The sequence below is a fragment of the Alnus glutinosa genome, chromosome 2, assembly GCF_958979055.1.
Source record: "Alnus glutinosa chromosome 2, dhAlnGlut1.1, whole genome shotgun sequence".
Lineage (NCBI taxonomy): Eukaryota > Viridiplantae > Streptophyta > Magnoliopsida > Fagales > Betulaceae > Alnus > Alnus glutinosa.
In genome coordinates, this window is record NC_084887.1 from 22813807 (window position 1) to 22827315 (window position 13509).

The 13509-nt window shown below is 37.5% G+C and overlaps 2 protein-coding genes across 2 annotated transcripts; one reads left to right on the plus strand and one right to left on the minus strand.

Moving 5' to 3' along the window:
- The first annotated feature begins 1722 nt into the window (after nt 1-1722).
- LOC133861770 (heat stress transcription factor B-2a-like) lies at nt 1723-3110 on the plus strand. The gene is made up of 2 exons (XM_062297573.1): nt 1723-2150; nt 2279-3110. Exons 1-2 carry the CDS (start codon nt 1905-1907, stop codon nt 2930-2932), a joined length of 900 nt encoding a protein of 299 aa, XP_062153557.1. The 5' UTR covers nt 1723-1904; the 3' UTR covers nt 2933-3110.
- A 4368-nt stretch (nt 3111-7478) lies between these two features.
- LOC133860143 (leucine-rich repeat receptor protein kinase EMS1) lies at nt 7479-11707 on the minus strand. The gene has a single exon (XM_062295813.1). It carries the CDS (start codon nt 11521-11523, stop codon nt 7633-7635), a length of 3891 nt encoding a protein of 1296 aa, XP_062151797.1. The 5' UTR covers nt 11524-11707; the 3' UTR covers nt 7479-7632.
- Between the last annotated feature and the right edge of the window lie 1802 nt (nt 11708-13509).

Genomic DNA, 13509 nt, shown 5'->3' on the forward strand with positions numbered 1-13509 from the left:
CACATCGCACGGACAAAGATAATCAAAAGTTGTATCTTAGGGTGACAATGTATTATATCTCAAAGAAATATATATAAAAAAATATATGATACACTGCTACCCAAAAATACAAATCTTGACCATCTTTACCTACATGGTAAGGTGGTAAAAAATTATGTTTTGAGATGACAAAATATCATATCCCATATAAAAATGCCTTTACTTCTTCGGTTCCGAAAAGAAATTTAATAATGAAAGCAGCCTTACCGCAAACCAATTTTAATTTGTTAATCTACGGATCACTTCATGATTTGGTGAAGAAAACATAATTGTATATTGTAATTAATTATTTGCTGCATGTTGAAATGTTGAAATGACCGACCTCCATCCTCCATATATTATTGAGTAAGGGATGTGTTTTTTCTATATCACATTACCCTATATCAACTTTACACCAAAACACATTGGGTGTGAAACCCATATATATGAGACTCACATGTATGGGTCTCACACCTTATGCGTCTTGGTGTAGAGTTATAGGTTAATGTGATGCAGAAAAATTATTTCCCATTAAAGTGAATGACCACATTGCCACATAAATAAGGTGATAAAAAGTTGTATCTTTATGTGGTATTGAATCATTACTCTATATTATTATACTTATGTGCAGTTCGGTTGGAGTAATATTTTTAGGATTCTTAAAAATCTTAATATATTACCTTGTTTGATTAAACAAGGTAATTTTAATAAAACGCAGATTCCTTTCCAACTCTTTTTGCTAAAAATGTGAACTCCTTTTTTAGAGAAGTGAAAATCTACATTCCCTTGGCTTACAAAATTTGTTATGGTTATTTTTTTAATATTATTATTGGGTTTGATTGTGACCATTTGCAAAATTTGTATACTAAAGTAATAAACTATTTTATTCCACAAAAATAATAGAAATAAATATGTTTTATTTGGTTATAGATAGAATATAAAAATTAAATATTATAAACAGTTTTTATAGATTGGAAAATAAAAGAAAAATGACGCCTGTCACTTTTTTCTTTTAAAAAAATTAATAATTTTGTAACAAACAACCTTGTACACTTTTTAAGAAAGAAACATAAGGAAATTTTGGAAAGAATAAATTATTCTTAAATGATAACCTAAGAGTAAACCAAAAATAAAAATTTCATATTTCTAAGAATCTTATTAGATTATTAATCATTTCTAAACGAAAAAAAAAAAAAATTATATTTTTGAGAATCCAAATTTTGACACATCAAATTCTTAAAAATATAAATACTTTAAAAACTAAATGAGAAGTTAGTGCTTCCCTTCTATCACAAATGACAAAACCAAGCCACCATATGTTGGTTACTTGCTTAGATTTTAGAGTCTAGACCCCCCAACAAATAAAATATACGGACTTTAATAATAAAAAATAAAAAATAAAATATACGGACTAAACGGAGGTAGTTTAAAAAAGAAAAAAAGAAAAAAGAAAATAAAAAACGGTGGGCTTCCTAAAGCCCAAACAAATAAAAAAACATATTTTCCGTTTTTTCTCAATTTCTCTCACAAATGATTCATGAATGAGAGTAATTCCTATTGCGTACGTAACTGATTTTTACCACAACAGCTATCGAATAGGAAATCGGACAGACAGGGCACTGCCACGGTCGCACACGCGCACAGAAGGATCTCACACGGAAGTTTCCCGAGATAAGATGGTAGCGTAGTAGCTTCTCGTTCTTTCATCTCTTTTCTGTCTCTCTCTCTCTCTCTCTCTCTCGTTTTCTTTGAAACCCATCCATTAAATTCCCGCAGGAAGCTTCTAGAACTACCAAACAGCTCTCTCTCTCCGACCACAAAACTCTCAATTTCCCATCAAAAATTTCTCTTTTGTGTTATTAGTTTGGTTCGTTTGGGTCTTTGTTATGGCTCCGCCGGTGGAGCAAAAAGGTGAGTCAACCAGCGGCGAGTCCCAGAGATCTATACCGACGCCGTTTTTGACAAAAACGCATCAGCTGGTCGACGATCAGACCATAGACGACGTAATCTCATGGAACGACGACGGATCCACTTTCATCGTCTGGAACCCCACCGTTTTCGCTAAAGATTTGCTCCCCAAATATTTCAAGCATAACAATTTCTCTAGCTTCGTCCGCCAACTCAACACCTATGTAATTTCTCTCTCTCTCTCTCTCTCTCTCTCTCTCTCTCTCTCTCTCTCTCTCTATTAATATTAATTATAAAGCTTTGTAGTTTCAGGTTTTGAATTTTTCTTTTCTTTTTCATTTTGGTTTCGTAGGGATTTAGAAAAGTAGTACCTGATCGATGGGAGTTCTCGAACGAGTACTTTCGTCGAGGGGAGAAGCAGCTTCTGCGCGAAATTCAGCGCCGAAAGATCACATCTCCGATGGCCACAGGTCCGGCGCCGGTGACGGTGTCTTTGGCGGTGATTTCGACCGCGAAGCCGATGATATCGCCGTCGAATTCCGGAGAAGAGCAAGTGATTTCAACGAACTCATCGCCGACAACAGCACCTGCGGATCTAGCCGACGAGAACGAGAGGCTAAGGAAAGAGAACGTGCAGCTGAGCAAAGAGTTATCGGAAATGAAATCGCTCTGCAACAACATCTTCACTTTGATGTCAAATTTCGCGAATAGTAACCAATCGGAGATTCCCGGAAAACCGCTCGATTTCTTACCGTCAAAGCGGCTCGCCCGCGAGGAGACGGAAACAAGCGCGAGGCTGTTCGGCGTGGCGATCGGTGGGAAGAGGGCGAGGGAAAGCGAGGGTGAGGCTGCGGAGGATGAGACGGAGTTGCGGCTGCACCTGCCTGGGGCGGGGATGGCGAAATCAGAGCCGTTGGAGTGTCAGAGTAACGTTGATGATCTAAAAGCGCCGTGGCTTAAGCAGTGCCACTGGGATGATCCTAATAATCATAGGGTGTGTAATTGATTAGTATTCGGTAGACTGGATTTTAGGAGTGAAGCACTGGATCCGAGTCCCTGTGGAACAGGCACGTGACTAAACTGTGTCACGTGCGTGATCAACCTAAATGGGACCCATCTCAAGAAGTTTCTTGGAACTTTTTTCTTTCTCTCTCTCTTTCTATTTATTTTGTGTCGTTCCTTTTTGCTATGCCTTAAACGTGGAATCCATCGTGACTCTGTAGACTGGTCGTAGAACAACAACAATGAAGGAAAGATAGAAACTGGTCGTCGTAGAGGACGTTAATTTAATTTCAGGCGGCTGTCGTTTTTATTAGTTTTTTTTATTTATTTGTTAATTAATATGATGTGATGTTGGATGGTGGGCGAAGTTGTTGGGAAATAAATATTAAAAAAAAAAAAAAAAAACAAATTGTTTGGAAGAAGCCAGAGGGTGAGCTCACCGGACAGGGATTGGGAATACAAAAGAAAAAAGTGTTCGTAGTGTCAAAAAGTTCAAAAAGCGTAATACGAATAAATAATAGGCCGCATCATTTTTCTTACATTAATATTTAATATGAAATGGGGGTGTGTCTTTTTTTTAAAATAAATAAATAAATCTTTTCGTTATCAATAAATATAATAAACAGATTTTTTTTTTAATTAGTTTTTTTTTTTCCTGCTATATACTTACCCCGTAGCGATATTGAATAAAATAAGTTACATGTTTTGTTGCTGTAATTTTAAAAAATAAAATTATTGAATATGTTTTACTACATGTGAGTCGTAAATATCTAATAATTAATTTTTACAAAAAGATTATTGAAGTTGGAGAAATTGCATTTCTCTTTTAGAGACGACACATTTGATTTGCAAAAAGAGTTTATGTTATTATTTGTGCCCTTTTTTATTTGATAAGTGATATATAGGGATGGTAATTCGTGTTTGCATGTCGAGTTCGAATCGTGTTGAGACATAGGTATAAGGCTATATATAGGTCAATTTTAACTCGAACATTTAATTAAACGGCTTAAACCCTTCGACTCTAACTTTTTAATTTTATATTAGGTTCATGTCAGGTTCACAGGTCATATCAAAAATTTCTTGCCATTATGTCGTGTATCGGGTTCGTGTCGTGTCGAAACATAAATATAAGACTATATAGGTTAATCATAATCCAATTTATTTAATCAAACGTGTTAGACTTTTCAACCCTAGCTATTTAATTTCTTACCGAGTTTGTGTCTAATTCATAAATCATATAAAAAACTATCGCTTCGCATATTTTTCTCTCGTCAAAAATATGTGAAGAGAAAAGAGAATAAAATCTAAAAATTATTCATATCCGGACGGATGATTTTGTGTATTTTGTTGGGAAACGTATTAGATTTGAAGGATTAATAGCATTAATTGTGCATTTGTTTGATGGAAAGTAAGATCGATCCCATCATATTCTCAGTATCTTTGGTTCCTACGGCTCTTAAGAGCTTATTGACAATGCCCAGTTAGCCTCATGTACAGCAACGCATTTCCTTCAACTTTTTTTCGTGGACGGTGGCAAGTGGCAAAGACTGAATTTGTTACCGTTGATTATTTATCCAATATGAAAAGAGCTTTTGGCTTAAAATTAATTAATGGAATATGTTGATTAGGGACTTGAAGGTGAAGCTGACGTGACATAAAGAAACGGACATAAATTACCGTCTAAAAATGACTTTTTTTTTTAAAAAAAAAAAAAAAAAAGTGAGAGCGTGGAACTTTCCGCCTTAGAATATGTAGAGTAGAGGAGGCTTTGATGGCTGACATGCAGGATCTTCCGGCCTAATTTCTAATATATATATATATATATATATATATATATATATATATATATATATTCTTTTAAAAAAAGATATTTTTTGAGATTTAATTGTGTTGCCTTGGCGTGTATGGACGTCTTTTTACAAGGAAAAGAAGGTCCAACTTTGTCATCTGTAATTCTGTATTCTGTAGCGGAATTAGAAAGAGGAAAGAAAATGAGCTGCCTTTATTGACTCCCTCACCAAGGAAACTTCTTTTTTTTTTTTGGCTGAGTGGTCAGAAATTAGAACGCAGAATTCGGTGTATCTTTCATTTCTTTTTGGATTTTAGGCTAGTTGTTGGTCTTTGAGCATGGTGTTTAGGCCAAATCTCATGTTGGGCCACATGGGTTCAACTAAGATTTTTTTTCGGTCGAGAGAAATTGAAGAGGTGTAAAATTACAAAAATATTCTTGTGTATAAAAAACCGGCTCTTCTCCAGTTAATTTTCAACTTGAGAGAATCCCGATGTGCATGCAATGGAGATAGCTAAGAGCGTGTTTGAAATTTGTGTTAACAAACTTAAAAAGTGTTTTTAGTACATAGAAAGATGTGCAAAGTAAAAATGAATTTGTTTAGCAAAAAAAAAAACTTTAAAAACACTTTTTTGCTCTAAAAAGCTCAAAATTGTGTGTGTGTGTGTGTGTTTTTTTTTAAAAGCTCTTTCAAGCTTTTTCTATAGACAAAAACTCTATTTTTCAATACAATTCTAAATAGGCTACAAGTCCAACTCTTAGGTGGAGGAAGCAACATCAGTAAACAGAAAAGGTGAGAACTTACGGTATGTAATTAAATGAATTGCATGTGTTAAAGAGGTAAAAGGAAAAGTAAGAAAATAAAGATCCTAACAATTTTGCTGTTCGAATCGTTAGTGATATGAGCAGCAAATATAAGTGAGAGTTAACATGAGGTCTAACTGCCCAAGCAAATTTTGGGCTACCCGCTCACTTGCTTGGACAAGTAGGCCCCGTTGAGACTCTTTCGCAGCAATTCGAGCATCAAATTGCTTGGGATCCGGATCCACAATAAGAATAAGAAAGATACATCACATGCCAAAGTCAAAAATTGAACAACAACATTTAGAGGATACATTTCATAAATCACGTCCTGCCAACATTTGAAAGATGATGTCAGTGTTTACCATCAGGGAGGGTGGTCTTAATATAGCTCTATATATCAACAAACATTTGACAATCCAAAACGTTCTTTGCATTTGGTTTCAAAGGATAGGAATAACATCATTAGTGACTACATAGGATAGGGTAGTAAGAGCATTTTCAGCAGTTTTTTAACCATTTTTTTTTTTAAATATATGAAATAAAACCACATTTTGTTTCACTAAAAAAAAATATTCTGCCGCAACTTTCCTTCATTTTTTCTTATATCATTAAAATATTAATTTTTACTTTTTCCTTTTGTTTTTTTATTCATTTCTTTTCTTCTCTCTCTCTTTCTCTCTCTCGTCTTCTCCTTTGAAAAGGTCAGCGCTCGGAGGGCTACACAAGCTTGTTCCTTTGCGAACCCACTTCCCGAATACGATGAGGGATTCGGACTAGATACGATGAGGGATTCAGACTAGATAAGATGAGGGATTCGGAATTGGTACAAAAAGCTTTATGTTTTTTGGTTGGAGGTTAAATTTCAGATCGGATTGGATACGATGGGGGATTCGGAATTGGTATGGACGCTGGGGATATCGCTTGGCGGGTCGGTGTCGGACTCGGCGGTGGTGATCGCAACGACGTCGTTGGCTGTGGTGATTGGGTTGTTGTTCGTATTGGTGTGGAGGAGATCAAGGGATCGGAGTGGTGGCAAGGAGGTGAAGCTCGTGGTGGTGCCCAAGCTGTTGGAATGGAGAGAGGCACAAGGAAAAGAGGAGCAAAGATGGTGATCGGAGAGAGGAGCAGTGAATAAACAAATGCTTTGGAAGCACTGTAGCATTTCGCATTGGGAAGCACTGTAGTATTCCCAGGGAACAGAAAATTTTAAGGAAGCTGCTGTGGATGGTTTTTTGTGACTTTTTTAAAATTTTCCCTAAAATTTAAGGAACAATACCCTTTTTATGAATAAACAAATGCTTGGGAAACACTATAGCATTTCGCATTGAGAAGTACTGTAGTATTCACAGGAAACAGAAAATTTTAGGGAAGTTGCTGTGAATGGTTTTTTTGTGACTTTTTTTAATTTTTTCCTAAAATTTAAAGAACAAAACCCTTATAGGGAAGCTACTGTGAATGCTCTAATCTATCAATAAAAACATAAATTGAATGCACGGTTTAGGAAGAAAATAGTGGTTAATAGCTCAATCTAATAAACACAGTTTTCCCTTTACTTTGGAGAAACAAACAAACAATCTAAGTTATACAAGTTTCTTTGTCCATGGCTTCAGGAACCATAGAGGACGTTTTTTGATCGAAGTCCAAAAGCTATGTTCAGCTTTCAAATGAGCTACCCCAAAGATTCTACTTCTTGGTAAGACTTTGGAACTAAACACTTGAAACAATCAGTTTTCACCATTCTTAACATGAATCCTAGAAGACTTTCCATGGAAATAGAGAATCAACCTTCAACCAAATATCTTGAAACTTGCTTCCTTTAACAAGTGTTTGAAAAACAATTAAGTCCCATATTGGAAATATAGAAATGAATTAGCTAATTATGGATTAGGTGTAAAGATCGAGTATAGGAGAAGGGTACGTTTAATCTAATTATTTAATAAATACCTCACAATCATGCTTGAAGCTCTAAATTGCGATTAGATTAGTAAAAGGAAACTGTAAACAACTTAGCATCCCCAGTTCTCCATAATTAGTTGACTCTACTATTTTGACAACAAACCTGTTACCCCTACCAAGGCTAAGGCAAAGGCAAAGGCAAAGAAACTCTGCAATTACTCATCCCTGATCGCTTTCAGCAACTTCAATACTTGAAGCATGGTAGGCCTGTTAGCAGGAACATCAGAGAGGCATACACAAGAAATCTGCAGCATTTGAAGCATCATCTGCTTTGAATCAGCATTGAGAACTGCTGGATCAAGAACATCAGCAGACTGCCCTTTGTTGATCTTTTGAAACACCCAGCCAACCAGATTCCCACCTTCAATCTCCTTAAAATCTGGCCCAGTCGGCTCCTTCCCAGTCACCAATTCAAGCAAAATCACGCCAAAACTGTAAACATCTCCCCTTGAGGTAGATCTCCCACTCTGCCCATACTCGGGAGGAATATAGCCAAATGTTCCTGCAATATCAGTGGTGACATGAGTCTCACAAGCACTTATCAATCTTGCCAGACCGAAATCCGCAACCTTTGGTTCGAAGTCTTCGTTGAGTAAGATGTTGCTGGCTTTAATGTCTCTGTGGATTATGTGGGGGACGAATCCATGGTGAAGAAAAGCAAGCCCACGTGCAGCACCAGTTGCAATCTTGAGCCGTCTGTCCCAGTCAAGGACTTCAAGGGCACCTGTCCGATTTCTCAGCCAAAGATCTAAGCTCCCATTGACCATATATTCATACACAAGGAGCTTCTGCTCGCCTATAGAGCAGTATCCAAGCAACGGGACTAGGTTTTGGTGCTTTACCTTTCCCAAAGTTTCCATTTCGGCCATAAATTCTCGGTGACCCTGTGTTTTAGCTTCGCTTAGCTTCTTCACTGCAACTGTTTTTCCATTAGGCAAGATTGCCTTGTATACAGTTCCAAAACCTCCATCTCCAATTATGTTTGTCTTGCAGAAATTGTTGGTGGCTTGAAGAATATCAACCAAGGTTAATTTCAGAAGAGGCTGCTGAAACATGGCTACATTGATGCTCAAAGGTTCCTTCGATCTGCTGCTGCTTAAGAAATAGAGATTCTGATCTATAAAACTTTTTAGTTTGCTTTCCTCGAGATCCTCAGGATCATTCTGCCTGCAGCTTCCAGTAATCCATCTTCGTAGAGCAAAAGCTACAGTAAGAGCAATGAGTACAACTCCTACCACAATCCCAGCAAGTCCCCAAGCATTTAACAGTGCTGATTTCTCCAAGCTTCTAATCTGGCAGTCTAAACCCAAAATTCTCCCACACAGATTTTTGTTCCCAGCAAGTGAAATTCTTGATAGGTTCAGACAAATACCACTTCTCGGTATAGGCCCTTCCAATCTATTTTCTGCCAGATTTAGGAAAACCAGGTTGGTCAGGCTGCATATTTTCTCAGGTACATGTCCAGAAAGCCTATTCCAAGAAAGATCAAAATACTCAAGTTGCATCAGATTCCCAAGGTCCGGTGGAATATCTCCTGCAAAAAAATTGCCATGAAGATCCAAATGTGTCAAGTACGAAAAATTGCCCAAAGATGGTGGCAACTTCCCGTAAAAGAAATTACTACTCAAATTCATGGTTTCAATCTTCCAAGACATGGAATTGGAAAACAGCTCATCAACCCGACCAGAAAATCTGTTCTGCTGAACATAAAGCCCCACAAGGTTCATCATGCTCGATAAAGATGCAGGAAGCTCACTGTTGAGCTCGTTAGAGCTCAAATCTAAGTGGGTCAGCGCTTCCAACTTCCCCAAACTTACTGGAATCAAACCGGATAACCTATTACCGGTCAAATTAAGTTTCACCAAGCTCCTCAATCGCCCTAAGCTTCCAGGAATTGTGCCTGTGAGCTGGTTATTTCCAAGATACAATCCTTGAAGCTTGAGGGACTCACTGACTTCCGGCGGAATGGAACCAGTTAGCAAATTCCCTGACAAATCCAAGGTTGTAAGATTTGTCATGCGAGAGAGGGATCTCGGAATTCCGCCAGAGAGCATATTGTTACTGATCAAAAGGTCCACCACCACCACACAGTTCCCCAATTCTTCAGGTATTGGGCCAGACAATCTATTGAAAGACAGATCAAACACACCATGGTGTTGAATAAAGCTCAAATCAGGCATAGTGGCCTGACGAAAGTACAAAGATGGCTTTGAAGGAATGGACCCAGATAGATTATTGTGAGAAAGGACCAGGCATTGCAACTGAGCCAGGTCTGCAAGTTTCTCCGGAATAGAGCCAAGCAGAAAGTTGTTTCCAAGGTCCAAAGTGGTGAGAGCAGTGCAGTCTCCAAGCTCGGTTGGAATGTTCCCTTCCAGCAGGTTCGAATTCAAATTAAGAAAAGAGAGAGCTGTGAGATTCCCAATCTCCTTCGGAATAGTGCCTTTCAACTGATTGTTATTGAGAACAAGCCTTTCCAAAGCAACAGCGTTGCCAATCTCCACAGGGAGAGTGCCCTCCAACAGATTATTGCCAGCAGAAAATTCCATCAAATTTGTCGAAGTCCATAGACTCGTAGGTATTATACCCGTAAAGTTATTCGAGTCAAGGTCGACCACCATCAGTGGAAGCTCAGAAAGGTACCCTGGTATCGAACCAATGATCTGATTATTCACCAAAACCAACTGGGAAAGATTCCTACACTTCACAAACGTCTTCTCAATCGTCCCCGACAGGAAATTACTATCCAGATCAATCTCTATAAGCGACACCGCATTACACAACTCCTCCGGTATCGAACCCGTCAACAAATTATTGCTCAAACTAAGGTGCTGGAGCATAGAGCAATTCCCAATCTCGGGCGGGATTTTCCCCGAGAACCGATTGCTCGAAAGCAAAAGCGAGTCCATCATTCCCCACTTTCCAAGCCAGGAAGGCAATGGCCCCGATAGCTCATTCTTTTCAGCAGAAAATGTCAACGTAGGGAGCTCAGAAAGCTCCTCAGGCAACGAGCCAGATAAAGAATTAAAGGAAAGCATCAAAGTTTTTAAGTTCCTACAGTTTCCAAGCTCGGCTGGGACCGACCCATTGAGCTCAGCGTAGACAAGATTCAATATAGTCAAATTCTGCAACTTCCCAATGGACTTTGGGATTGAACACCTTAACGGATTGTATGAAAGGTCGAGTTTGGTCAGTGATTCTAACTCAGACAATTCCTCAGGCAACGGACCCGTTATTAAACAAGACGGCGAAAACAAGTTTTCAAGCTTTCTAAGCTTACCAATTTCTTTTGGAAACTGACCAGAAAACTCGTTAATGCCAATGTAAAGGCCAGTGAGGTTCTTTAAGTAACCAATTTCGGGTGGGATTGGACCAGAAAAGGAATTGTTTGATATGTCCATGGAGGTTAAAGACTGAAGCTTTGTGAAAAGTGTAAGTGGGAGAGAACCTGAGAGGAGGTTGCTTCCAATGTCCAAGAACTGCAGCCGGGTCAAGTTCCCGATCGGGGTCGGGACATTTCCGGTGAGAGCGTTGCCAGAGAGGTCCAGGGTTTGGAGCTTGTTCAGTTCTCCGAGCTGTTCTGGGATTTTACCGGTGAGAGAGTTCGGGCCGAGTTTGAGGGTGTGCAACTGAGTTAGCTCAAAGAGTTGGACCGGGATCTCCCCAGACAACTGGTTGTCGCCTAGAGAAAGCTCTTTCAGGCTTTGAAGGTTGGATATTTGAGGTGGGATTTGGCCGTAGAGGAAGTTGGAAGAGAGGTCGAGGGAAATGAGGCCGGTGAGAGAGAACAGTGAGGGAGACAGTGGGCCTTTGAGGGACCGTGTAGGTAGGGCGAGCTGGATGACTCGGCCGAGTTGGCACGAGACACCGACCCAGTGGCAATGGGAGGTTGATGGGTTCCACTCGGAAGAAAGAACATGTGGGTTTTCAAGTGAGCTTTGGAAGGAAAGGAGAGCTTTTCTTTCTGGGTTTTGCTCATTTTGGTCTGAAATGGCCATGAGGAATAGTTGAAGCACAAAAAGACTGAAAACTTGAAGCTTCACCGCCATAGCCGCTAGCCGATAAGTAATAAACTAGAGGTTTCTAGAGCGAAAATCGGTGTCTGAACTCTGAAGAGAGAAAAAGATGGCGAAGGTTATATGAAAAGGTCCATCATAAATCGAGAGGAATTGAGGTTGGGATTCTTGGGAAGTTTGAAAGCCATAGGTGAATGGTGATAGAGTAATACGCTGAGAGAGATGGACAGAGAGAGAGAGGTGTCCTGCGCCAAAAGCCAAAATAGGTTATATGTGTCAGAGAAGGGCACGCAGGTCACATGACTTTTAGCCCTTGTAACGGCAACGCTGTTTTTGTTTGCAAAGAAACCCCCATAGACCTTGATATTTCCTTTTGTTATTTATCCTTTGAGACCAAACTTCTCTCAGAAAACCCGGCTTTTTGGTTGGGCATTTTGTTTTTGTTCTTTTTTTATTATTATTATTATTATTATTTTTAATTTATTTATATTTGTTCGTGCTTTCATGAATGCTTTGTCTTTGGTGGGTTTTTGCACTTTGCATGGCTCTAGATGCATGGCTGAGTAGAGTCTACAAATTCTAGCGTTTTGTATGTTTTTTTCTAACAATTTAATATTGGAAAACAAGAATCTTATCATATTAAAGAAAGCAAGATTCTACGAGGGCGGATTCCGCCACATTCTGCCACATTCTCTCTTTTTTCTTTTCGTGTCAATCTAGTTAAAAGCCAACACGCTTGCCTTCGTGGTCCGTATATTTTTATGTTTATTTTATTTTTTTATATATACTTCTAATAAAAATTATAAAAATGATTATATAGTAAATTTTAAATTTAACATTCTCTTTTTATATTTAAAGAGTTAAAAAATTAATATTATAATTTTTTTAATAACTTTTTTACAAACCGTATCAATATTTTTCCTCTTAGTGCCACAAATGTTGTTGGTATTGCTGTTGGGGCTGGTGTTACTTATGGTTTTGTTTTTGAGTTTGTTGATTTGGTTGTAAACTTGTAGGCTTTGTGACCGCGTAAAAAGATGTTATAATGTTGTAATTTTTCTAACAATATGAGCAGTTATTTAAAAATGAATAAACGTAGAGTTGCAGTGAAACGCCCAACTCATAGGAGTTATTTTTGTGATTCAAAAATAGTATTTATTTAAAATAGAGAAAATTTTAGAGAGTTTATTTTTATTTTTTTAAAGATTTTAAAAAGTGATTAATTAAACCAATAAAAGTAGTGTTTTTAGAGTTAGATTTGAATAAATTATGAGGACGGGATTGTGAATACTCTAAGGGTAAGGGTAAGGGTAAGGTACTATATATCCAAACTTTTTTATTCTGATGTGGTCTTAAATGAAATTAAAAAGGATAGAGGGACGAGGGTGAAAAAAGTAAAACTAAATCATCCTTTCAGATGTAAAAAATCAGCATTTCAGCGTGAGTTGTGTGAATATGTCCTTGAGAAAATGAGTAAAGGGAGGAAAAGCTTTTATGCTGACCGCTGAGCATCTACACAGACTACACAGGTACGGTGGCAAGCACATTTAGAACATTTATCCAGTTTTTTCCTTTCCTATTTTTTTTTTATTATTAATTAAAGGAATCTTACATGTACATAAATCCAGATATTTGTTATACACATTACCAACTTTACACTCTCAGTGCGTGCTCTTTGATATAAATAGTAAAATTTACCGTGAAATTCAAAATTTAATAATAATTTTTACTATTACATAAAAAAGTGTGCATTTAAAAGTATTTTAATGAAAATTTTTATTATTACATCAGAAAAAGTGTACACTTAAGAGTGTGAAGTTGGTAATGTGTGTAGTATTTTTCTTTTATTCATCGTGATTTTTACTGTCTTATCTACGAAGTGAATATTTGAGAGGATGTGTAACACTCATTTTTTTTATAATACATTTTTCTTTAAAAAAAAAATAACAAATAATTTATAATAAAAAAATTCACAAAACACCATAAAAAAAAAAAAAAAAATTAAGTGTTGCAAGACAA